At 63.2% G+C, this 21862-nt stretch overlaps 5 protein-coding genes across 10 annotated transcripts in view; 3 read left to right on the top strand and 2 right to left on the bottom strand.

Moving 5' to 3' along the window:
- Dot1l (DOT1 like histone lysine methyltransferase) overlaps nucleotides 1-4327 on the top strand; it is a 57257-nt gene extending 52930 nt beyond the window's left edge. For 4 of the 5 annotated variants that reach the window (XM_071604263.1, XM_027952566.2, XM_027952565.2 and 1 more), the window contains one exon: nucleotides 1983-4327. In XM_071604263.1, the coding sequence (XP_071460364.1) occupies nucleotides 1983-1990 (8 nt within the window). In that variant the 3' untranslated portion in view covers nucleotides 1991-4327. Of the gene's footprint in view, nucleotides 1-163; nucleotides 797-1982 lie in introns of all 5 variants that reach the window. The other variant, XM_027952567.2, reaches the window with a different exon arrangement.
- A 456-nt stretch (nucleotides 4328-4783) lies between these two features.
- Plekhj1 (pleckstrin homology domain containing J1) lies at nucleotides 4784-6469 on the bottom strand. Its single transcript, XM_027952572.3, has 6 exons — nucleotides 6264-6469; nucleotides 6109-6176; nucleotides 5975-6041; nucleotides 5534-5624; nucleotides 5382-5445; nucleotides 4784-5309 (listed from the first exon to the last, which is right to left on the bottom strand). Exons 1-6 carry the CDS (start codon nucleotides 6355-6357, stop codon nucleotides 5199-5201), a joined length of 495 nt encoding a protein of 164 aa, XP_027808373.1. The 5' UTR covers nucleotides 6358-6469; the 3' UTR covers nucleotides 4784-5198.
- Nucleotides 6470-6888: 419 nt separating this feature from the next.
- Nucleotides 6889-14468, top strand: Sf3a2 (splicing factor 3a subunit 2). 2 transcript variants are annotated; one of them, XM_071604288.1, is made up of 10 exons: nucleotides 6905-6988; nucleotides 7535-7831; nucleotides 9087-9250; nucleotides 9762-9833; nucleotides 10896-10942; nucleotides 11529-11638; nucleotides 12757-12806; nucleotides 12898-13038; nucleotides 13387-13455; nucleotides 13576-14468. In XM_071604288.1, exons 3-10 carry the CDS (start codon nucleotides 9125-9127, stop codon nucleotides 14353-14355), a joined length of 1395 nt encoding a protein of 464 aa, XP_071460389.1. In that variant the 5' UTR covers nucleotides 6905-6988; nucleotides 7535-7831; nucleotides 9087-9124; the 3' UTR covers nucleotides 14356-14468. The 2 variants fall into 2 exon arrangements, with proteins under 2 accessions (XP_027808370.1, XP_071460389.1); XM_027952569.2 differs by lacking the exon at nucleotides 7535-7831 and having other exon boundaries at nucleotides 6889-6988.
- An 83-nt stretch (nucleotides 14469-14551) lies between these two features.
- Nucleotides 14552-17607, top strand: Amh (anti-Mullerian hormone). Its single transcript, XM_027952568.2, has 5 exons — nucleotides 14552-15379; nucleotides 15867-16006; nucleotides 16235-16343; nucleotides 16416-16572; nucleotides 16667-17607. Exons 1-5 carry the CDS (start codon nucleotides 14842-14844, stop codon nucleotides 17544-17546), a joined length of 1824 nt encoding a protein of 607 aa, XP_027808369.2. The 5' UTR covers nucleotides 14552-14841; the 3' UTR covers nucleotides 17547-17607.
- Nucleotides 17608-17827: 220 nt separating this feature from the next.
- Jsrp1 (junctional sarcoplasmic reticulum protein 1) lies at nucleotides 17828-21286 on the bottom strand. The gene is made up of 8 exons (XM_027952778.2): nucleotides 21150-21286; nucleotides 20772-20897; nucleotides 20103-20253; nucleotides 19754-19791; nucleotides 19479-19596; nucleotides 19009-19179; nucleotides 18426-18517; nucleotides 17828-18332 (listed from the first exon to the last, which is right to left on the bottom strand). The coding sequence occupies exons 3-8, from the start codon at nucleotides 20218-20220 to the stop codon at nucleotides 17865-17867; spliced, it is 1005 nt and encodes a 334-aa protein (XP_027808579.2). The 5' UTR covers nucleotides 20221-20253; nucleotides 20772-20897; nucleotides 21150-21286; the 3' UTR covers nucleotides 17828-17864.
- Nucleotides 21287-21862: the final 576 nt, after the last annotated feature.

The raw sequence follows: 21862 nt of genomic DNA, 5'->3' as shown, positions 1-21862 counted from the left end.
CTCGGCTGGCTGCAGGTAAGTGCCCTGCGCTGCGCCCTGCTGCTTGCCACCAGTGCTGCCTGTGACCCAGAGCCGCAGCTGCCCGGCTTCCCCTGCGGCTGTGCTCCTCTTGCTTGGCTGGGCCGTGCCCGCCTGTTGAAGCTCTTTTCTCTCCTGTTTGCAGGTGTCTTTAACCACACGGTGCCTTCTGCCTCTGCTCATCCGTTTGGAGCCAGTGTCGGCAGCGGGGCTGTGTGTAGCAGCGCCACGCTGGGCCTGAGCCCGCTGCAGGCGGCGGCCAGCACCTCGGCCTCTTCCTTTCAGGCCCCGGCCTCGGTCGAGACTCGGCCGCCCCCTCCGCCTCCGCCTGCCCCGCTTCCTCCTCAGCACCTGGGCCGGCCCCCTGCGGGGCCGCCTGTCCTCCATGCCCCCCCTCCTAACGTCGCCTTGCCTCCTCCCGCCGCGCTGCTGGCCTCTAACCCTGAGCCCATGCTTCTGCAGAACCTAGCGTCTATCCCGGCTAACAAAGCTTTCTTACCCTCCTCCTCGGCCACCTCTCTGCAGCCTGCTAACGCCTCTCTGTCTGTCAAGCTCGCCTCCCTCCCGCACAAGGTCTCCCGCCCCTCCTTCACGGTGCACCACCAGCCCCTGCCCCGGCTGGCCCTGGCGCAGGCCACGCCCGCGATCCCGCAGGCCAGCTCCACAGGGCCGTCTGCTGTGTGGGTTTCCCTTGGCATGCCGCCTCCGTATGCCGCACACCTTTCGGGGGTTAAGCCTCGATAAAGACTTGCTTAGCTAGCAGTTCCTATTCTGTAAGGTAAGGCTAGAGCCACGCAGGCGGTGCTCTCGAGAACCCAGCCCTCCCTCCCGTGGCACAGAAGACGGCCCACAGGGCGCCACAGAGGGCCCCGGGGGAGGTGCCGTGCCCTGGGAGAGCTCCAGGTGCGAGGGCCACATGTGAGCGCAGGAGCTGCTGGGTCCTGAGGGACACGGGCTGTCCATGTGGCCCCCCCAGCCATGGCCAGTCAGCAGATCAGAGAACAGCCACGGGGGCAGAGGTGCACCATGCCAGCTGCCACAGGGTTCAGGCGCAGTGTGCAGGGCCAGGGCCAGGTGTAGGGGTTGGCTCTTCTTGCCAAGCCCAGGTGACCCTGCAGGGCTGAGAAGTCCTGCCAAGACTGTGACAGACTGGCTGGCGGAGTTGCCAGGGAGCCAGGGCATGCGATGATGACCCTGGTCTGAGTCCTTGTACACACCTCACAGGAATTAGGAAAACCCAAGGCACATGTAGCCCCTGGTGTGCCACAGGTCCCCAAAGGGGTTTGGCCTTGCAGTTCTAGACTGAGGCTCCTGCTGGAATTCCAGCCCCAGTTCCGGGCGGTCGCGGGCAGCCAGGTGGGGCTGTCAGGGCACACTGGGAACCGAGGCCCAGCCCAGGCCACAGGTGTGGCCACAGCAGTGCTGCAGCCATGACCCACAGCCAAGGGGCCTTGCCTCCCCCTGGGGACAGAGTGGTCCATGTCCACTCCACCCCTCGGCCAGTTGCAAGACCTCAGGGTGCCTGTCCTGTCCTGGCATCCTGTGGAGCAAAGGTGTGCTCACTGGGTGAGGAGTTGATGGTGGCTCTGACCTGCCCCCAGCATGTGGGAAGTAGAGACAGACAGGATGCTGACCACTGGGCTGGTCAGAGTGCTGCTCACTCGGGGGCTGGAGACAGAGCTATGTCTGGCCCCCCGTCTGAGAAGTGCCAGCAGTAGGGTGGCCGCGGTCAGGACGGCTGAGCTGAAGAAGGCTGGGGTTGGCCGCGGCAGCGTCTGGGTGTCAGGCCCCCTGTTTGCCCACAGGGAATGCCTGCCTCTGTCGGTCTGCCGAGGTGTCCTGCAGGGCGGCCCTGGCGGCGTGGGGTGTGTTCTCTGAAGGCCTTCGGGCTGGCCTGGTAAGTGCCAGGCTCCGCCCAGCAGGCTGCTAATGAGGCTGCTCTCCCCACTCTGTGCCCCCTGCAGGTAACTAGGACTTCTACCTCAACCGCGCGACTATGCAAGGATGGTGTGGACCAACGCGCCTGCTGCTCAGTGCTCGCTGGCCTACTGGGCCCCCACCTGGACGGCGGGGACAGGACAGGGACAAGGAGCTCCACTGTGAATTGGCGGCACGCGCAGGAGGTGCTGCCACAGTCCAGTTTGTACTGTCGATAGTTTTAGATAAAGTATTTATCGTTTTTTAAAAAGTATAAACAATTCTGACTTATTTTATTCCATCTAAGTCGTCAAAGGCAACCTATTGAGAAGTATAAATGTCTATGTAAGAGAGTCTATATCTAGATACACGGACCTGCAGGGCTGCCCGCCCACGGAGACGCCGCCAGCCCGCCCGGTGCTATCGCGACACCAGGCCCGTGCCTGCCTCCACCTCTCGGTGCTGCCCTGGACACTGACCAACGCCAAAACCAGTCCTCAGAAACGTCCTCCCCAGCGCCCATCACTTGATCCTGTACCAAAGGCTTGCCCGATTGTGAGCAGGGGGCTCTGTGGTCAGGGCCCTCAGAGGAGGCCCTCTTCCTGGTGGCCAGCACTGACCTTGCAGCCCTGCCTTCCTCTGGAGCCCCTTGAGCCTCCTGCCCCCACCGCCTCCTGCCCCCTCACTGTGAACACCCCCAATTGTCAACCTTTCGGCTTAGGGTCCAGCCTTTGGCATTCTGGGCAGTGGGCACAGCTCTGCGGCAGGCGCGGTTCTGACTGGTGCTCCCGAAGGCTCTGTGCCGGTGTCGTGCCCAGTGCAGTCACTTCCATGTTTGTTTTTCTTTGGTTTGTGGCACCCTGCTTGGTGACATGGGGCAGGCCCGCGGTGGGTCCCCTTGTATTTGTGTATCTGAGAGAGTCACACTGAAGAGTGACAGTATTTTATAGAGATGTGATGAGAATTTATAAATTTCATAGACTTGACTGCATTTATTTTTAGATTGTATAATGCACAGTGAACTTTAACAGAAGAGAAAGCAAGGGGGAAGAAACCTTTATATTTATTCAAATGCACAAAACTGGCATGGGCTCCAGGGCCGGCCCTCACTGCAGACCTCGCAGAGTGCGCCTCGGAGGGGCCTGGCCCACCCCGCCCTCAGGAAGGCGGGCGCCCTGTGCTGTCGGGGTGCTCTGGGCCTGCAGGTCTGGAGGGGATGCCGGCTCCTCTGGCAGCCTCGTTGGTGCTGAGAATGGACGCGTGGTGTAGCCACAGACGGGCCAGGGCTGCTCGGCCTCCAGGGTGTCCTTGCCTCTCTGAAGCCTCAGCAGACCCCTGGCTGCTCTTGAAGCCTGTCCCAGACCTGGTGCCCCTCCCCCTGCAGTGAGTTCTGCAGATGGTGCTGGTGACCCACCCCTCCTGTTGGTGCTCTCGGCCAGGCCTGCAGGTGCTGTGCCTCATTCCCAGGGGCTCCAGCCCAGCCCTTAGCACGGCAGTGCCCTGCTTGGTGTGGGGGACTGAGGGTCACTTCTCACCACACAGCTTCCCCAGGTGCCACAGGGTGGTAGAAGTGAAGTCCACACACAGCAAGTCCCGGGTCTGATGCAAACCCATTCTTTAAACACTGTATGCTTCCACCCACCTCCCCAGGTAGTGGTGGCTTGTGTGCGGGGCAGGCCATGCCAACGTGGCCTCCTGCCCACACACCTTCCTAGGACTAATCTGCACGTACGCTTGAGTGTCGGGAGATACCACCACGTGTTGGGCATGTGCCTGACACTGAGCCCTACTGGGTCTCAGGTGTCCCAGCAAGTTCCCTCTTGAGCCCACCAGGGGATGGGCATGTAACCCAAGCCCCAGCTGACCATGGGGCCAGCAGCCTCCTGTTCTCAGCACCCCAGGCCCCTGCTACCCTCAGAAACCACCCAGATTGACCCACTGCCCACGTGCTGGCACCCAGGGATGCTGGTGTGGGGCAGTGCTGACAGAGCTGTGCCGGAGTCTGGGGCTGACACCTGTCTCAGTTACCTTGGGGGGGGGGGGTGCTGCTGGGTGCTGAGGGTGACTGCAGGGAAGCCCTGGAGCGCCAACTGGCTCCCGCTCAGGAATTGTCAGGAAGCCGTAAGGACTGGGCCCTGCAGGCTGCCTGCTGGTCAGCATCTACACTAACCTACGAACCTGGGACTCATCACCCTGTTGGACCACCCTCCTTGTCCTGGTGTAATGTCCATCCACATAGCCTTCCCTTGCCCAGCTTGTTTGTAACGCAGCGCAGCCTTGTTTCAACTCTGTAGTGTACTCTGTACTCGCTGGGCGCATGGCCAGCTCCAACCCTGGCGCCCGCTGCATTGTTCCACCTCTGGGCGCTATAATAAAACAGTTTTCACCTGGACCTGGTCTGAATGCCATCCTTTCTTCCTGGTGACATGACAGTGACGCGTGTCGTCCCCCTAGTGGGGAACCCTCCACCCACGGGTGGGGGTAGCAGCAGCTGTGGGAGCTGACAGTGGCAGAGGGGACCCTGCCTCGGGGAGGCCAAGCCCCACCCTTCAGTACTGGGCCTTGAACCCACACCCTCATGCATGAGCTGACCTGCGACCCAGCCTTGGTGGAAAAATGCTCGTCTTTTCTGGTCACACCCAAGCTGAGGTCTGCCAGCACCCTGGGTGCAGCCATAGGGTCATCCAGGATTGCTGTGACCCCATTCCTCCCTGGGCAGGGGCCTCTGCCACCATTCCCAACTCTCGATCTGAACTTTGAAAGGACCCCTTGTCCCTCACTTTCTCAGGAGGGGGGCTCTGGCTGTCTGAGTCCCCTTCCTCTTTCCATTGACTTCACCACCACCTAGTCTGGAAAAGAGGTACCTTTATTGGACAGGGCAAGCTTGGCGACCTGGAAACCAGCGCCAGGGCCTGCACCATCAGCAGGAATCAAGTTCACAGCTGGTGAGGGAGACCCTCACATTCACAGCTTCACAGAGCCTCGTACATACATTCAGCTGGCATGAGACAGTAGAGTTGTGCCAGTCAGATGCCCCCCTGGCCCTCAATGGATGCACCGGAGAGACCAGGCAGGGGCACGTGGCACTTAGGTGCCAAGTGCTGGACCGATCTGGGGGACCCCCAAGATGGGAGGGAAGGGCAAGCTGAGCAGTTTCTCAAAAGAGGCAGTCCCTGTCCATCCCACCCATCCTTAGGCCAAAGCACCTCCCACTGCAGACGCAGTCATGGCCAGAAACCCAGGGCAGAGGGCCCAGCCCAGGGTCAGTCCAGCTCATCCAGCTGGGAGCTGACACAAGCTGACTGCCCCTCTCTGGGCAAGCTGCTCAGCTGAAACCTGGTCTCCTCGGATATGCCGAACTGCTCCAGGGGGTCCTGTGGGATGGAAGGGTGGCCATGAAGCTGGGCCGTGAGAACTGCCCCCGCCACCTCCAGCCCCACACACACCTTGCCCGTCATCTTCTGTATCTCGTTCCTGTAGAAGATGAGGCTTCTCCGCATGTACTCGTAGCTGGAAGAGGGCAGGACTGGCAAAGTCAGAGCCTCATCCCATCCTCTGTGGCTGCTGAGCGGTGCCTCCCAGTTGTCCCCGAGCTCACCTGGCCCGACGCAGTGCCTCTGTCCACTGTTCACACTGCTCCTGGCTGCAGCACTCAAAGTGGTACTTCCTCTCTGGGTCCTCCACGAAGCCTGTGGGCGGACAGAGAGAGGGGGCCACCTGTCAGTCTCCACACCCTGCCGGCCACAGCACCACCTTCCCCTTGCCAAGGCCTAGACTCCTCGGGCCCCTCCGCCTGCCACGAGCTGAAGAGAACACCGCCCCAGATTCCTTCGTCCTAAGCCCAGAGGTGACCCTGTCTGGAGTGAGCCTTTGCTGATGGAAGTCATCAAAGTGGACCCTACATGCGGCGAGTGCTGCTCTTTAAGAGCAGACGCAACGGGGCGAAGCTCCTCAGAGCCAGGAACCGGGGATGCCTCAACGGGCACACACCGTGTCCGCCCAGCGGCCAGGGGCTGGACGCGCGACGCGGGGCACTCACTGATGGAGAAGCCGCCGGGCTCTTCCTGCGCGACTCTGCAGCGCTCCAGCAGCAGGGCTCCGAGGGGCTGCGCGAGACACGGGCGTGAGCGCCGGCCGCCCGCGCGGGCCCCCCCTCGGCGCCCGCGCCCCTACCTCGGCCTCGTCCGTCCGGAAGTAGAAGAGGAAGTTGACCACCAGCTTCACCAGCCGCCGCTTGGCCACTGCGGGCACAACGCGGGCTCAGCGCGGGCTCAGCGCCGCCGCGAACGCCCCCCCGCCGGCCAGACACCCGGGCCCGGCCCACTCACCGCTGCCTTTCTTGGGCCCCCGCATGCCCAGCTCCGCCGCCAGCTCCGCCGGCTGCTGGGACAGAGCCCGCAGTTCCTTCTCGTTGTAGCGCATGGCAGGCACCGCAGGGATACGGGAGCCAGAGTGCGGAGCGCGCGCCTCTCCTCCCGGCCGCCGTCCCCGGTGGCGCGGCACCGGCGCCACAAAAGTCTCACGGAGCTGTCCCGGAAGTACCGACAGAGGTAGTGCGCCTGCGCGCCCCGAACGGCCTCTCCTTCCCGCAGCCGCTACGTGGCGCTGGCGTGCGGGGCCCGTGGGGGAGATCAGCTGCCTTTATAAAGTCACGAAATACACTGAGCCTGGGTCGGAAACTGGTTCACGGCAACCCCTTTGACAGGCGGTGCCCCTTCCCGAGGTGTACATGTGCAGGTGGAGGGCACGATAGCGTTTCCGGCCGCGTCTCAGTGCGTCCACTCTCGACACCCAGTACCGCGCGAACGAGCACCGAGAGTTCGTTGCGGACGTTGTACGCACGCGCCCTTCCTCGTCCAGCCTGCATTTAGATCCGCCCTCTTGCCCTCGCGCCTCCCGGTTGTCCATCCGGGCCGCGGGGCGGACCGGGCGTGCGCCAAAGGAAGCTCAGCTCCGTTGGTCCCGGAAGTGGCTCGGTCCTACGCGTTGCGCGTGCGCACGGAGAAGTCTTGGCGGTCGCCGGGAAGGCCTCGGAGCGTGGCCTTGGGCCCCGGTGAGGAGCGGCGCGGGCTGTGGGCGGTGGCCGGCCCGGGAACTCGCTGGAGCGGGGTGGAGTGGGAGCCCGGCGCGCGGCGCGGCACGCCCTCTCGGGAGGCCCGTTGGGGCGCGGGCGGCCTGGGTGGCGGAGGGCCTCGGGTCCCCGAGCGCCCGCGTTGGTTGCCGGCCCGGGGTCTCGCCGGCCTCGCAGCCCGTGAGCGCGCATTCCTCTGGCGCGGGCGGCCTCGGAGCTTTAGCTGGCCCCGTGCAGGCGCGCCCCGGCGGGACCTGGGCCGAAGGAGGCGGCCACTCTGCGCAGAGCCGGACGCCCGGCCCTGGACCCAGCGGCCACCTCCTCGAGTCTGGCGGCCGCTTCCCCTCGTCTGGTCTCTGGCACGGCACACTTCCCTCCCCCGAGGTGTCCGTTTAAGGCGTCCGGCTTCCTTAGCGGCCTCCCGCCCCGTCGGGTCGTCGGTCTTTGTTCCGGGCTGCGCAGCGAACCCGTGAGCCCTTGCCACTGAGCTACACCCCAGGTTCTTTTGTTTTTTTAATTGTGAGGCAGGGCCTCGCGGAGGCGCCCTGGCTGCCCCTCGGGGACTGCGGGCCTGCACCACCTCCCCTGCACGCTGTTTTCCTGAGGTTGACTCTGCCGTCCCATGCTGAAAGGAGGAACCCGTCTTCTTGCACCACTGGTTTCTCTTTAAACCCCCAAGATCCCATGTGCACGTTGGTTGTATTTTCCATGTGTTTAAACAAATCGACTCCCCGGATTCCTGCTCTGCTTTGGACGACAGCCCTTCAAGCTGCATCCACGTCCAGTCTGCTGTTGTGGAATTTGGTTCCCTGCCCTAGCTATTAGGTTGGCCAACTCTTTGTTCTCTCGGAACCCACAGCCTGTTAGTTTCTAAAAAAAAAAACCAAATGATTTTTAGTTTTCTTTTGAGTCCTTGATTGTCTGGAAGTGGCTTTGTTTACTGTCCTTGATTGTCTGGAAGTGGCTTTGTTTACTCTCAGTGCCATGCCCAGCAGTTCGGGCGTAAAGTCGGTTTATAGGGCTGGACTCTTCTGAGGCTCCAGGAAGAGTCCACATCCCTCCTCCTCCAGCTCCTAGAGATCCACGGCCACGGGCTCTTGGCCCCTTCCTTCAGCTCCAGAGCCAGCAGCCCGCTGTCTGCCAGCATCTCTGTGACTCAGCCTTCCTGCCTCCTGAGGACTCTGTTGACACTGGGTCCCAGATAGTGTAGGATGAGACCCCATCTCACAGCCCTTCACTTCTACTTGCAGACTCTCTTTTGTCATATGTGATCACAAAGGAATGGTTTCTGGGGATGAGAATGAAGATGTCCTTAAGAGCTGTCATCCACTAGGTCTCTGGGCTCGACCCTAACTGAGGGTTTGTGGCAGTCATTGAACAGTCTAGACAGAATGTTGGGTGACCAGAAAAAACTGCCTGGAGTTTGGGTTTTGAGTGAACATGATAGAATATGGGAACCCGGGGTGGCCTATAGGATTTTGAACAGGGTGTTTAGGATTCAAACAGCTGCAAGTAGCTCTTGAATATTGCAAATTAGGCAGAGGGGATCCAAAGATAGCTGTCTTCCTTGCCTCCAGCAAATCCTAAGTGCTAGAGAAATAGAAATTAGGTTATAAGGAACAAATGTAGCCGGACAGAGCCAAAGCTAGAGGAGGGAGTGAGCCAGGCTTTGGTGAGTCAGGACAGCTTCCTGGAGAGGCTGAGGACTGTACAAGGAGTGACCTTGCCCTCCCTGGCCTTGGCCCTGCACGCCCAGGCTGGGCGCCTCCCCCTGCCCTCCAGAGTCACTGAGAGGCGCCACAATAACCTTCTAGGCCAAGAATAGACCATGTTTCCCTGCAGCCATCTAGTTCCGTCACAGTCCAGTGCACTGTCAGACATGCTCCTTAACCAACCCAGATTGCCCTGCCCACCATCTTGTTGTCTAGGGCATCACCCAGGACCCCCACTAGCCAGGCCCCTGAGCTGGAGTCTCTGGAGATGCCTCTAGAGTCCCCCTGTTATCTGCCTGTCCCAGGGTGCCTGGCCACAGCTTTGGCAGGCGGCCTGTCCATCACACACACTCTCCTCTGTCGCGCAGGTTTCTCCCTGGTTCCTTAAAGCCTCAAAGCCTTCACCATGGATTTCCAGCATCGACCTGGGGGGAAGACAGGGAGTGGGGGTGTGGCCTCCTCCTCTGAGAGCAACCGCGACCGCAGGGAGCGCCTCCGGCAGTTGGCTCTAGAGACCATTGACATTAACAAGGTAGGCCACAGGGAGGTCTTGGCACCCTGTGCACAAGTGAGTTTCTTATTATTTTTTTTTATTTTTGGTACTGGGGATTGAACCCAGGGGCACTGAGGCACACCCCGCCCTTTCTTGTATCGTATTCAGAGACAGGGTCTCCCTGAGTTGCTTAGGCCTTTACTAAGTTGCTGGGCCTGGCTTTGAATTCCCAGCCTCCTGCCCCAGCCTCCTGGGTTGCTGGGGTTACAGGTGTGGCCCCTGATCCCGGCAGAAGTCTGGTTTTGTAGGATAGCTAGAAAGAGCATGTGCTACAGGGCTCTTTGGTCACGGAGGATGTTCTGTCTGGATGTCCCATGCCCCCAGTCACAAACCCAGGGCTCTGGAGTGTCCCAGCACCATCAGGCAGATGGTGCTTAAGGCTTTTGCTGGCCTGAGAGGAGGACCCAGCAGGTCCCAGACCTTGTGGCCTTAGCTCCCTGACCATAGACAGTGGGCTTCCTCTGCCTGACAGGATCTATTTTCTCCTCAGGATCCATATTTTATGAAAAACCACCTGGGATCGTATGAATGCAAGCTCTGCCTGACTCTGCACAACAATGAGGTATGTTCTCTGTGGGTCTGGCCTGCCACCAGCAGTGGTCCCTAAGCCCTCCCTGGCACTGACTGCCTCCGCTTCTCTTGGCCAGCCTCTGCCATGCTGCAGAGCCCAGCCCGATGCCCACCCCAGCTCCGGGCTTGCTCCGACTTATCTCTCTTTGTTGTTAACTCTGAGAGGAGAACGGAGGCATCACCTAGGACCCCACTAGACAGCTGCCAGCCCACTCACTGGACATTTGTTCCAAAGTGTGTCTTTCTGTGAAAGACGCCTATCGCTGAAGATGCAGGTCACATTCCCTCTGTCACCAGCTGTGTCCTGCACACTCGGCCCATGTGTCTGCTGGGAGCCCTCCCAGCCTCCCTTTCTTGCGAGGCCAGGGGGTGCGGGATACTCTGCCTGATGTTTGATGGGCTGGCTCCAGAGAGGGGTCTCTGAGAAGACGGAGAGAGGGGTGGCGTGCTCTGGGGGCTCTCCAGCCTGTGTGGTTTGAGGATGTCCCCACAGTTAAGGCCTTTCTCCCATGGTTCTGGCAGCCAGGAGGTGGCTGTGGTGACTCAGGTGCAGGCTCTGAGCTGGTCTGAGCGTCCTCTGCTCTGCTGTCTTCAGCAGTGACGAGGCTCTCTATCTCTCGCGTGTCTCTGCACTCTGTTGAAATGAACTGTCCTGCACATCAGGGCCTCTTCTCGGTGCTGTGGACACTGGCTGGATCATTCTCTGGGGTGGATGTGAAGTGGTGGGTCAGAGGGTGCCAGGTGTTGCGCTGCTGACCACACTGCAGCCAGGTGCAGATGTGCACATGCCAGCAGGAACCCACAGGCCCCTTGTGGTGCTGGTCTGGGGTGTCCCATGTGTGCACTTCCTGTAGCGTGTCTTCCCTTCCCCGCACCCTGTGTGGACCTGTGGAGGTCATGCCTTCACCGGGTCAGATGGCTGCCTTGCCCCTGGCTCCCTCTGTTCCTTATCTCAATGGCAGACTGGCCTTGTTTATTCCGGTGCCCCACACAGGCCCTGGGGAAGACTGTTGGGTCTTTACTTGGCCTTTGTCATCATCCCTTCTCTCTGCAGGGCAGCTACCTTGCGCATACCCAGGGGAAGAAGCATCAGACCAACTTGTGAGTACCTTTGCCCCTGCAGCTGGTGCTGAGCCTCCGCTCGGGGCTCTGAAGTCAGCCAGGCTGCACCTAGGTTGGAGGGGGAGCCCCTCATCCGATGGGTGGGAGACGAGGAGAAGCTGTGTCCTCGGCTGCAGTGCACACTCTGCCTGCCCTTTACCCTGATGGGCTGGGGCTGGGGCTCAGTGGCAGAGCGCTCTCCTGGCACGTGTAAGCCACTGGGCTCCATCCTTAGCTCTGCAAAAACATAAACCAGTAAAATAAAGACATGCTGTCCACGCCCAACTACCAAAATAAAGACTAAAGAAAAAAGGGGGATTGGGACCTCTGAGAAGAGCAAGAGGCACGGCATGCCCTGAAGGACTCTAGCAGGCCCAGCTGACCATGACAAGAAGAGGGAGAGGCCTTCTCGGTTGTCCCTGTCCCTACATTCTGACCCCAGGGCCTCTCCCACACCTCCCACTCTTTGTCTCCCTCACCTTGTAGAGGAGCTCCAAGGTCAGGGCAGGGGCTCAAGGCATCTGGGCCAGTGGCCTTGGTGGCCTGTGTTTGCAGGGGCTGCAGCATTTGTTTGTCCTGCCCTCAGGGCCCGGAGAGCAGCCAAGGAGGCCAAGGAGGCCCCTGCCCAGCCAGCGCCAGAGAAGGTCAAGGTGGAGGTGAAGAAGTTTGTGAAGATTGGCCGCCCAGGCTACAAAGGTGTGTCTGTGGGAATGACCAGCAGGCCACAGCTGCTGCCCAGAGTGAACGAGCTCTTTGGCCCCAGAACCCTGGGCCACAGCTGCTATCCCCTGGCCTTTCACAGCAGTCCCCTCGTGGCTTGTGGCCTCGGCCTCTGTTGCCAGGACTTGACCAGCACTGATCCCCATCCTCCCCCCGCCAGCAGCTCCCTTTTCTGTCCCAACTGGGACCACTCCCCAGCTGGCCACACTAGCTTTGTGTGTGCCCCAGACCCTCAGTCCTGACTCTTTTCTGTGTCCCTGGGGCATCATGGGGGCACATGGGAAGGGAAAGCGGCAGGAGGGGCCAGTGAGGCCAGGCGGCCTTTTCGTTTCAACTTGAACTTGAATGTAGGCTCCTCATAACCTCTAAAGGGGAAGGAAGAGAGGAAACTTCAGGAGCAACTTGTCGAGGACCAGGGGTTACAAGGGTTGGAAAGCTGGCTGAGTGACCAGTAAGAACACAGAAGCGCGTTCCCGCGAGTTAGGGAGGCGGATCGGCCGTTGAGCAGTTCTTAAGAGGTTCTTAAGAGGTGGGATGTTCTGTGAACTGGTCCACAGAGCAGAGGCCTGAGACGGCCTGCCTGGGGAGCAAGGGCTGGCTGGATAGCAGAACCCAGGCGGTAGGCCACAACCAGGGCTCTGGATGTGTGGTGAGGAAACGGCGATGGGCTGTGGTCAGCTTTGGGATTTAGCTGCCACCTCCAGCAGCCTTTCTTGGGGCACACTGTCCTATCCCAGTATAGGAGCTTCCTCTTGCTTACCCCATGCGCAGGACTGGGACTCAGGTCGGCCCCACTTGGATCCCAGTGAGGTGGCCCAGAGAGCCCTCCTGGCCCCAGAGTCCCTGCTGTACTCCGGGGTCCTGATGTCTGGGGATGTGGCCTGCCGTGAAGGCCCCCAGGAGTTGTGGTGGAGCACTGCACGGCATGGTGTGACGCCACCTTGTGCACCCGAGCCCTCCCTGTGGCAGAGCCTATCCAGCCACCCTGGCCAGCCCAGGCGCCTGCCCAAGACCCATTCCCCTGGTGGGTGGGCAGTATTAGACCACCCTCGGGGAGGACCAGTACCCTGGACCTAAGAGCCCCATTATTGCAGTGACCAAGCAGAGGGACACAGAGATGGGCCAGCAGAGCCTCCTGTTCCAGGTGAGGTGGGGCCCAGGGCTGGGAGGGAGGGAGGGAGGGGCCCCAGAGGCACTGGCTGAGAAGCAGCGTTGCCACTGGCTGCATTCCGCAGATCGACTACCCGGAGATCGCCGAGGGCATCATGCCTCGCCACCGCTTCATGTCTGCCTACGAGCAGAGGATTGAGCCTCCGGACCGGCGCTGGCAGTACCTGCTGATGGCTGCCGAGCCCTATGAGACCATCGCCTTCAAGGTAGTCGGGCCTCTGGGGTCTCCTCCTTCCCCCACGAGAGTGTGTACAGGGCAGGAGGGTCCCCATTAGCCACTGCACGCTGGAGATGGGCCTCCAGCACGGGCACTGCCCGTTGGGGGTCTCCCTCTTGTGACTACTGCTGTTCCATGAAGAGTTGGGGTCCCCAGGTGGGCCGAGCGCCTCAGCTGTGAGGCCTCCACTTTGTGGCTTTGCTGGGTCTAGGCTGTCCAGGGCTGACGGTAGCTGTGAGTCCGGGCGACGCAGGCTGCCGCTCTGGTGCGGGCCGGATGGGGGTGCGCCCAGTCTGCCTCACACCAGGGGCCCTCTGGGGCCTCTCGTCCTCCCTAGGTACCCAGCCGGGAGATCGACAAGGCTGAGGGCAAGTTCTGGACTCACTGGAACAGGGAGACCAAGCAGGTTAGTGAATGGGGGCCTGGGTCTGGGTGCTGCGGGGACCCACACCAAGGCCTCCAGCACCAGTGGTCCACCCCCCAGCTCCAAGGCCACGGGGTCTGAGGACCTCCCATGTCTCTCCAGTTCTTCCTTCAGTTCCACTTTAAGATGGAGAAGCCTCCGGCCCCACCCAGCCTCCCTGCAGGGCCTCCAGGGGTGAAGCGGCCTCCACCCCCGTTGATGAATGGTCTGCCTCCTCGGCCACCACTGCCAGAGTCCTTGCCCCCGCCTCCACCAGGAGGCCTGCCCCTGCCACCCATGCCCCCCACTGGGCCTGCACCCTCGGGGCCCCCTGGGCCTCCCCAGCTGCCCCCACCAGCTCCTGGTGTCCATCCTCCAGCACCAGTGGTCCACCCCCCTACATCTGGAGTTCACCCCCCTGCTCCTGGGGTCCACCCTCCAGCTCCCGGGGTCCATCCCCCGGCACCAGTGGTTCACCCACCAACATCTGGGGTCCACCCCCCTGCTCCAGGGGTCCACCCCCCTGCTCCAGGGGTCCACCCCCCAGCCCCTGGGGTCCACCCCCCAGCCCCAGGGGTCCACCCCCCAGCCCCAGGGGTCCACCCTCCCCCAACGGCTGGGGTTCACCCCCAGGCCCCAGGAGTACATCCACCTGCTCCTGCAGTTCATCCTCAGGCACCGGGGGTACACCCACCAGCCCCTGGGATACATCCCCAGGCACCAGGGGTCCACCCCCAGCCTCCTGGGGTTCATCCTGCAGCTCCTGGGGTCCACCCTCAGCCTCCTGGAGTTCACCCGTCAAATCCTGGGGTGCACCCCCCAGCTCCTATGCCTCCGATGTTGAGGCCTCCTCTCCCCTCGGAAGGTCCAGGGAACATCCCTCCCCCTCCCCCAACCAACTGAAAAGCTGCCCCCCTTGTGTATCTGGTGTCCCCTTTCTCCCTGCGTTCCCACAGGAAGGCGTCGTGAGCTTTTGTACTTACTGTTCCCGGAGCCCATTAAACAGCTTCCCCGTGTGTGCAGTGGACTGACTGATGGGGCACTGCTGGGTGGGAGGGCTGTGGGGGGGCCCATGCCTGCCACACATGGGTTCTGGCCTCCACCAGGACATGTGCAGGGTGCTGCTGGACAGAGTGTAGCTGGAAGGGCACAGGGAGCCCCAGCTGACTCGGAGACCACCCCACTGCTACAAGGGTGGGGGTGGGGTTCTGCGCCTCTGCACTCCAAGCATGCCCCCCCCCCCCATGGTCCCTCTGCTGTCTGTCTTTAGGAGGGACCCTTCCTCAAGGACAGCTTGGTCCCCAGGGCCGTCACAGGCCTGGCTATCTGGTGAGAGAGATAGGTGGCTGGGCCCAGAACAGATAGCTCTTTGAGAAGGCTGTGTCTCCCATGTGCCCCTGCTCCGTGTGGGGTGCTGGGCACTGTCCCCCAAGGTCACTCTGTGGAGCAGATAGAGGCCTTCCTCTTCCCACACATTCCATGCTCACCCATATAAGCCAGGCCACCCAGCCCCTTCCAGCACTCGATATGCAGGGCCCACCTTTCCTTAGCCAGCTGGCCCTGGTGGTGGCCATGGGGACTGTATTGAGGGTTGAGATCTCCAGAGGAGAGGAGCCAGCGGGGGGCTTCATCTTCCCTGAAGACTGGATGTGGCAGCCTGGTGGCCCACAGGACCCCCTGTGCCTGGTGACACTGAGCAGGACCAACAGTGGGAACAGAGGCCCCTTGCAGGTGGTGGGAACCCTGAGCAGCTACGAACACGCTTTCTTGGAGGCTGTTGGGAGGTCCCGCTGGGAACCCCAAGACCTGGCAACCTTTGGGGTCTGCAACCTCAGCGACGTGCAGACTGCCCTGCCCACTCTGCGGCACCTGGGGTCCTGGCTGGGGGAACGGAGGGGTCTGCTGCTGGTCCTGCACCTGGCGGAAGGTATGTAGAAGCCCTCCCAAGGCCGCGCTTCTCCCTGGGAGGAGGCTGTGGGTCTCTGCTCTAGAGGAACAAGGGATTCCCTGATACCCAGGCTCCCAGATGGCCCCCACACAGTGACAGTGAGGGCACCCCTCCTGCCCACAGTAGTGCTGGCAGAGCTCCCAGGTCAGCAGGGAAGGCCCCTCCCCACAGCCAGGGAGCCCAGGAGAGCTAGACCCAGAGAACCCCAAGGTGCATCCTTGCCTTCAGCCTTCAGCCAGCCCCCAACGTGGTCTCCTTCCCAGACAGCAACAAGAAGGGGACCTCCTGTCCCTTCAGATGAGGTCCCCTGCTCCTGGTGTCCAGGGAGAGCGGACAGTACCCTTAGACCTCCTGGCCTCCAACAGATTGACAGAGGCTGCAATTGGGGAGGAGGCTCTTGTTGCAGAACAGGCCTGGGGAGCACTTGGGCTCAGTGGCTCAGGTGTCCCTGTTGTCCTGGCTGCAGTGACATGGGAACCAGTGCCCTCGCTGAGGTTCCAGGAGCCCCCCGGAGGAGCCAGCCCCCATGAGCAGGCGCTGCTGGTGCTATACCCTGGGCCTGGCCCCGAGGTGACTGTCACCGGGGCTGGGCTGCCAGGTGCCCAGGTATCTGGGAGTTGCAAAGGGCAGTCCTGGGCCACCAGGAGCCCTGTTTGAGGGGAGGAGGCTGGATTTTTTTTTTTTTTTTTTTTTTGAGGTCTCTGTTTAATGGAAAGGCACAGAGGGTCAGTGAGTGAGAAAAAGGGTGGTCAGGCACCGGGGAGAAGGGATGTGCATAGCCAGGCTGGGGGCGGCAGCGCCCCCCAAAAAACAGGCCGAGCCCCGTCTCCACAGGGCCTCTGTCCGACCCACAACACGCGCTATCTGGTGCTGGCCGTGGACCGCCCAGCGGAGGCCTGGAGCAGCTCTGGGCTCACCTTGACCCTGCGGCCCCACGGAGACGGTAGGCAGACTGGGCAGGGGCTGCTGCCCTTGGTGCCAATCTCCGAGCCATAGTAGTGCCCGCCCACCACAGGTGGCCCCATGAGCACCGCCCAGCTGCAGGCGCTGCTGTTTGGTTCCGACCCCCACTGCTTCACGCGAATGACCCCGGCCCTCTTCCTGCTGCCATCTGGGCCTGCGCCGCTGCCTGCCCATGGCCAGTTGGACATAGTGCCCTTCCCGCCGCCCAGGTGCGTGCCGGTCATGGAGCCGGGGGCGTAGGGGGGTGGAGGCGGCACGGCCTCACTCCCTCAAGACTACCTCGCCCCCTACTGCGGGTTCCAGGTCGTCCCCAGAGCCCGAGGAGCTGCCGCCCAGCACAGACCCCTTCCTGGAGACGCTTACGCGCTTGGTGCGCGCGCTGCGAGGGTCCCCCACCCGAGCCTCATCGCCGCGCCTGGCCCTGGACCCAGGCGCTCTTGCCGGTTTCCCGCAGGGCCTCGTCAACCTGTCAGACCCCGCGGCACTGAAACGCCTCCTCGATGGCGAGGAGCCTCTACTGCTGTTGCTGCCGCCCGCTGCGGCCACCTCTGGGGACCCCACGCGACTGCAGGGCCCCGCGTCAGCGCCCTGGGCCGCCGGCCTGGTGCATCGCGTGGCCATCGAGCTTCAGGCTGCGGCCGCGGAGCTCCGCGGACTCCCGGGCCTGCCGCCTGCAGCGCCCCCATTGCTAGCGCGTCTGCTGGAGCTGTGTCCGGGTGACTCCAGTGACACTAAGGGCCCTGGCAGCCCCGGGGACCCAATGCGTGCGCTGCTGCTGTTGAAGGCCTTGCAGGGATTGCGCGCCGAGTGGCGCGGGCGGGATCAGCGCGGTTCGGCGCGGGCGCCGCGGAGTGCGGGGGCCACGGGCGCAGTGGACGGGCCGTGCGCGCTGCGTGAGCTCAGCGTGGACCTGCGCGCCGAGCGCTCTGTGCTCATCCCAGAGACCTACCAGGCCAATAACTGTCAGGGTGAGTGCGGCTGGCCGCAGTCCGACCGAAACCCGCGCTACGGCAACCACGTGGTTCTGCTGCTGAAGATGCAGGCCCGCGGGGCTGCTCTGGCTCGCCCGCCCTGCTGCGTGCCCACCGCCTACGCGGGGAAACTCCTCATTAGCCTATCCGAGGAGCGTATTAGCGCTCACCACGTGCCCAACATGGTGGCCACCGAGTGCGGCTGCCGGTGACCGCCGCTGCACGGACTCCAGCGCGCCCCAGCTAGCGCCCCTCCCCATATTTAGTCAAACCTCAAGCATCGCCCCAATAAAAACAGCATGCACTCGGCTGGGGTCGCCTGCGTCTGGGGGAGCCGTGAGGGCCTCCTCTGCCTTCTCAAGTGCAGGGCCTGAGTCACCCCTGGTAGCTCAATGCCATTCAGACAGGGGGTCCAAGCACGAAGGAGCAGGCGACGCACGGGCCGCAGCACTCGCTTTATTTTGCTGGAGCCTCGGGCCGTTGAGGGGAGTCAGATGGGACCCGGGACGCGCTCGGGACCCGGGCCCGGCTCAGCCCCGCCCCTTGCCCGCGCGGAGCTTCGGTCGGCCTGGACGCCCGTCCTCCTCGTCGTCAGGGTGCCGCGGGGGGACCCAGACCTGCCTTTTCCTGGGCTCAGGGTACCTGGGGTCCTTCGCCCAGGGCCGATGGCCCCTTTCGCGTGCCTCCCAACGTCGGGGCAGGGCTTCCCGGGCCTCCCTGGCGACCCGCGGCCTCTCCTTCCGCGGCTTCTCCTTTCGGATTTTCTCCTTCGGCGGCCTCTCTTCCCTCCGCGGCCTCTCCTTCCGCCGCCTCTCCTTGGGCCCTCCGTCCTCCCCAGCAGCCTCTCTGGTGGCCTCCCCAGTTTCCCCTGGAGCCTTCTCTGCGGCCTCCTTGGTCATGGGGACCTCGGGACTGTCCTCTGTCTTCCCCTGGAGGGCTGGTGGCCCCGCCTGGGGAGCGGGCCGTCTCGATGGGGGCTCCCGGATGGTGGGCTCAGGCTGTAAGACGGGCACGTGGGTCTGGAGGCGGCCCACCCCTTCCTCCTGGACAGGGACAGGGGCCCCACCTCCCGCAGCCGCTGGAAAGCTTACCAGGGAAGTCACCGGCTCTTTGTGGGGAGAACTCCGAGGGACCCAGGGCTCAGGGGCAGGTGTGGGGGCAGTCCCCTCCCCCATCATGGCATCTGGGGGACCGGTGGGGAAAGCCAGTCAGCCTGGGCCTTAGGACGGGTCACGCTGTCCACTGCCACCCTCCCTCCACCCTAGAGCTCCATGCCCCGACCACAGAGCAGCCTGGCTGTGCCTCTGGCAGGGCTCTCTGCCGCGAGGGCACTCCTGTCCCGCACCTCCCTTTGTCCTGTGGCAAACGCGCCACTGTCCTTCTTTTCCCGCAGATCCCTGCGGGGCCAGAGGGTGCCCGAGGCAGGAGCTGGAAGGGGGAGCCCAGGCCACGAGGCCGGTGTGAGCGTGGCCTTGGCCGCAGGGGGAGGGGAGAGTGGTCCTCGGCCAGGGTCACTGGGGGAGCTCAAGGGAGGGGCGCAGGAGAGCGGCCTGCAAGAGCCCCTACCCTGGAGAGGAGGCACCCAGACCCCGCCCTGGCCGTGCTTGGCCCTTCCCTGAGGGGCGGGCGTCCTGGTCCCCAACCCCCATCCCACCTCTGGGGAGCCCGGCTCACCGTGGCACAGCTGGAAGGCGGAGCCCAGCAAGGCGACCAGGGAGGCCAGCACCAGGCACTTGTTGAGGGTCACGTCTCCCCAGGGCAGCTCCTCCCCGAGGGCGGGGAGCGGCGGTGGCGGCTGCGGTGGCGCGGCCTGCGCCTTCTTACGTGCGGGGACGCTCCGAGGGGCTGCAGGGTGGGTGTTCTGAGCTCCGGCTCTGGGCTCCGCAGCACCCTCCGCCCGCGCTGGGCGCAGGGCAGACCTGCGTCCTGCACCAGCTCCTCGCAGGTGAGCCGAGCCCTGGACGCCCCGCGGCTCTGGCTCAGCGGGTGCCCCTGCCCTTGCCGGCACTGCCTGCCACTGGCATCCAGGAGCCCCCATTGCATCCGGTCACTTGACCCCCTAAATTTAGTGACCCAGGCTGCAGCCTATCCCCCATGCCAATCTGTACCCACCCCTGCCTCACCCATGCCTGTTGCAAACCCACTTGCTCCAGATTTCAGCTTTTCCTTCCCAGCTCCTGGGCTCCCCCTGACCACAGGCTCCTTTTCCATCTTCTTGGGTTTGGTGGCCACATTCCCCACTGCCACGGCCTCCCGAGAGTCCTGTGGGAATCACCAGACTTTCCAGGTCATTGTTTCCTTAGGTCTTTCCTCAAAGGGAGCCCGGCCCTCCCTGGGGTCTAACAAACACACCCTCTTAGCCAATTTGTCCTCAACTCCAAGGGCATCCTGGGCTGTAACTGAGGGCCCAGACACTCACCTGGGGCCAGGTGCTGGAGTTGCCCAGCCTGGGGGTCTCTGTGGGTGGGAATGGAGAGCTTAGCAAGGTGGCAGGGCCCCCAGGTCAGACCCCGCCCCCTGCCGCTGGGCTAACAGTGCCTGAGGCCTCCCAGTTGCAGAGAGCTCAGAGACGCCCTTGCCCCAAAGCACCCAGACTCCAAAGGCCGCCTGGGGTCAAACCCAGATCCATGTGGCCGGCCACCTGTTCCGGGCTCCTGAAAGACCCCCGAGGCAGGAATGGGGACCAGGCTGGCCGCAGGGAGCAGTTCCAGCCCAGTGAGGGACAGTAATCCCTGGTGTCTGGCGGTGAGCCACCTGGCTCAGCGTACCTGGAGGCTTGTCCCCTGGAGGCCGGCCTGGGCAGGGATCTGCCAAAGCAGAGAGGTCCTCGCTGGCCAGGCAGCTGCCCAGGCCTCCGTCCAGCTCCTCCGAGGCTCTGGTTGTCATGTAGACTGGAGCAGCAGTGGGCCCAGACCGGGGCTGGGAAAAGGAGTTTCACCACCTGGGCCTCCAAGGACAGGAGGCCACCAGCCTCCCTCTGCCAGTTCCCAGTTGTTGCTGGTCCCTCTCTCTCCAGCAGCCTTCTCTGAGCACAGTCACCTCCTGCAAGGGCCCATTCCCAGGCACCCTCCCCAGCCCCTCTTACCCACAGCCACCACGCTGGGCCCTCCCCATGGCCTATCTCTCTGGACCCCAGCATCCCTGAGTGTGGAGCTCAGAGAGGACTGGAATCCACCCAAGGTCACACAGCAATGAGTCAAAGACTCAGCCCACACCAGAACCTGGGCCCCAGGGTCAGCTCATGTTCTCTGAGCCCAGGGACTATTTTTAACTGGTGTCCAAGGCCAGCAGCACGAGCTGGTCAGTGTCTGAGCCCCTCCCAGGTCTTGCTCCTATGGGGGCTCCCTTTGACCATCCTCACCCACCATTCCTGGCACCCAAAGCTTTCAGCCATCCCCATGTTCCGAGGGGCCCAACCCCCAGCAGCCAGAACCCACCTGGCCCTGGCCACAGTAGTTGAGGGCAGGGGAGGAGGGTCCTGGGGTCTTCCTGTCCCAGCGTGCCCACGGCCCCGGCCTCCTCTCGCGGCCTCTGTTCCCATATGGCAGGTGAGGAAACCGAGGCTGCAGACAGGGCCAACCTGAAGTCAGCCCCAGACCTTGCTTTTTGAGGTCTCCATGGCCTCTGGCTGCTAGTTCCAGTGGGTCCCTCACCCCAGGAAGGGAGGCCCCCCTTCCCTGGGGCTGGGAGACCCTGAGGGGCCGAGGAGGAAGGCTTCAGCGCCTAGGGGGCCGGGGTGGGAGACCCAGGTGAGGGGGCGGCAGCGCGGGGGAGCGGACCCCAGCCCTGGAGACGGCCTCCCCAGCCCCTCTTACCCACAGCCACCACGCTGGGCCCGGAGCACAGGATGGAGTCTGGGAGGGTGGACGGGACAGACAGCGACAGGTGGCCAGAGACAGCTGGGCGGACCTCACTGAGGACCGTGGAGCAAGGGGAGGGGCAGGCGGGAGATCACCACTGGAACCAGGCAGGGTACTGGCCGGAGGGTGATCCCACCCCATTCAGGGTGATGCCACCATCAGACCAGCCCCTGGTGACAACCAGGGGAAGTGGGGTCCAGAGGGGACAGTGCCTGGGCCATGCTGACTGCTGTCTCATCTGGGCCACATCCTCACAGAGCACCACTGTGTGCAGGTCTGGCTGGGGTGACAGCCACCTCCTGCAGGGCGCACAGAGCCAGCAGCCAGGGTCGGAGGGAGGGCCTCACCTAGGAGGCCCCGGCCTGGAGCAAGGCTGCCCACGGACCTGGGGTCCAGAGGCTGCCCAGCGCAGGGCCTCAGCTCCCCATGTGAGGCATGGGTGGCTTCCCCCTGGGGGGTGAGGGTGAAACCAGCCGTGCGCCAGCTCCAGGGCAGCAGCTGCCTGTGGACACTCGCTGCACCAGCTCCCAGCCACGCTCCCCGGCACCTCTGTCCGGCACCTCTGACCGTCCACACCAGGCGCCTCTGCGGGGGTGTGTCCAGAGGGTGTCCCAGCAAGGACAGCCCCGAGGGAGGGCAACCCCCCGCCCTGCACGCAGGAACTAAGA

The sequence above is a fragment of the Marmota flaviventris genome, chromosome 1 (genome assembly GCF_047511675.1).
Source record: "Marmota flaviventris isolate mMarFla1 chromosome 1, mMarFla1.hap1, whole genome shotgun sequence".
Taxonomy (NCBI): domain Eukaryota; kingdom Metazoa; phylum Chordata; class Mammalia; order Rodentia; family Sciuridae; genus Marmota; species Marmota flaviventris.
Note: the sequence above shows the minus strand (reverse complement) of the source record. Positions and strands in the feature narration are given on the sequence as shown.

Excerpts from the sequence above, each read along its gene's own strand:
- Sf3a2 (XM_027952569.2), top strand. The coding sequence starts at position 9,125 with ATGGATTTCCAGCATCGACCTGGGGGGAAGACAGGGAGTGGGGGTGTG. Across the intron at positions 9,251-9,761 it reads AGACCATTGACATTAACAAG|GATCCATATTTTATGAAAAA; the intron begins GTAGGCCACAGG and ends TTTTCTCCTCAG. Across the intron at positions 13,039-13,386 it reads ATGAGACCATCGCCTTCAAG|GTACCCAGCCGGGAGATCGA; the intron begins GTAGTCGGGCCT and ends CGTCCTCCCTAG.
- Amh (XM_027952568.2), top strand. The coding sequence starts at position 14,842 with ATGTGCCCCTGCTCCGTGTGGGGTGCTGGGCACTGTCCCCCAAGGTCA. Across the intron at positions 15,380-15,866 it reads GGTCCTGCACCTGGCGGAAG|TGACATGGGAACCAGTGCCC; the intron begins GTATGTAGAAGC and ends TCCTGGCTGCAG. Across the intron at positions 16,573-16,666 it reads GTGCCCTTCCCGCCGCCCAG|GTCGTCCCCAGAGCCCGAGG; the intron begins GTGCGTGCCGGT and ends TGCGGGTTCCAG.
- Jsrp1 (XM_027952778.2), bottom strand. The coding sequence starts at position 20,220 with ATGACAACCAGAGCCTCGGAGGAGCTGGACGGAGGCCTGGGCAGCTGC. Across the intron at positions 19,597-19,753 it reads ACTCCAGCACCTGGCCCCAG|GACTCTCGGGAGGCCGTGGC; the intron begins GTGAGTGTCTGG and ends TGATTCCCACAG. Across the intron at positions 18,518-19,008 it reads CGCCTTCCAGCTGTGCCACG|ATGCCATGATGGGGGAGGGG; the intron begins GTGAGCCGGGCT and ends CCGGTCCCCCAG.
- Plekhj1 (XM_027952572.3), bottom strand. The coding sequence starts at position 6,357 with ATGCGCTACAACGAGAAGGAACTGCGGGCTCTGTCCCAGCAGCCGGCG. Across the intron at positions 5,446-5,533 it reads GAGGCACTGCGTCGGGCCAG|CTACGAGTACATGCGGAGAA; the intron begins GTGAGCTCGGGG and ends GCCCTCTTCCAG. Across the intron at positions 5,310-5,381 it reads TACAGAAGATGACGGGCAAG|GACCCCCTGGAGCAGTTCGG; the intron begins GTGTGTGTGGGG and ends TCCATCCCACAG.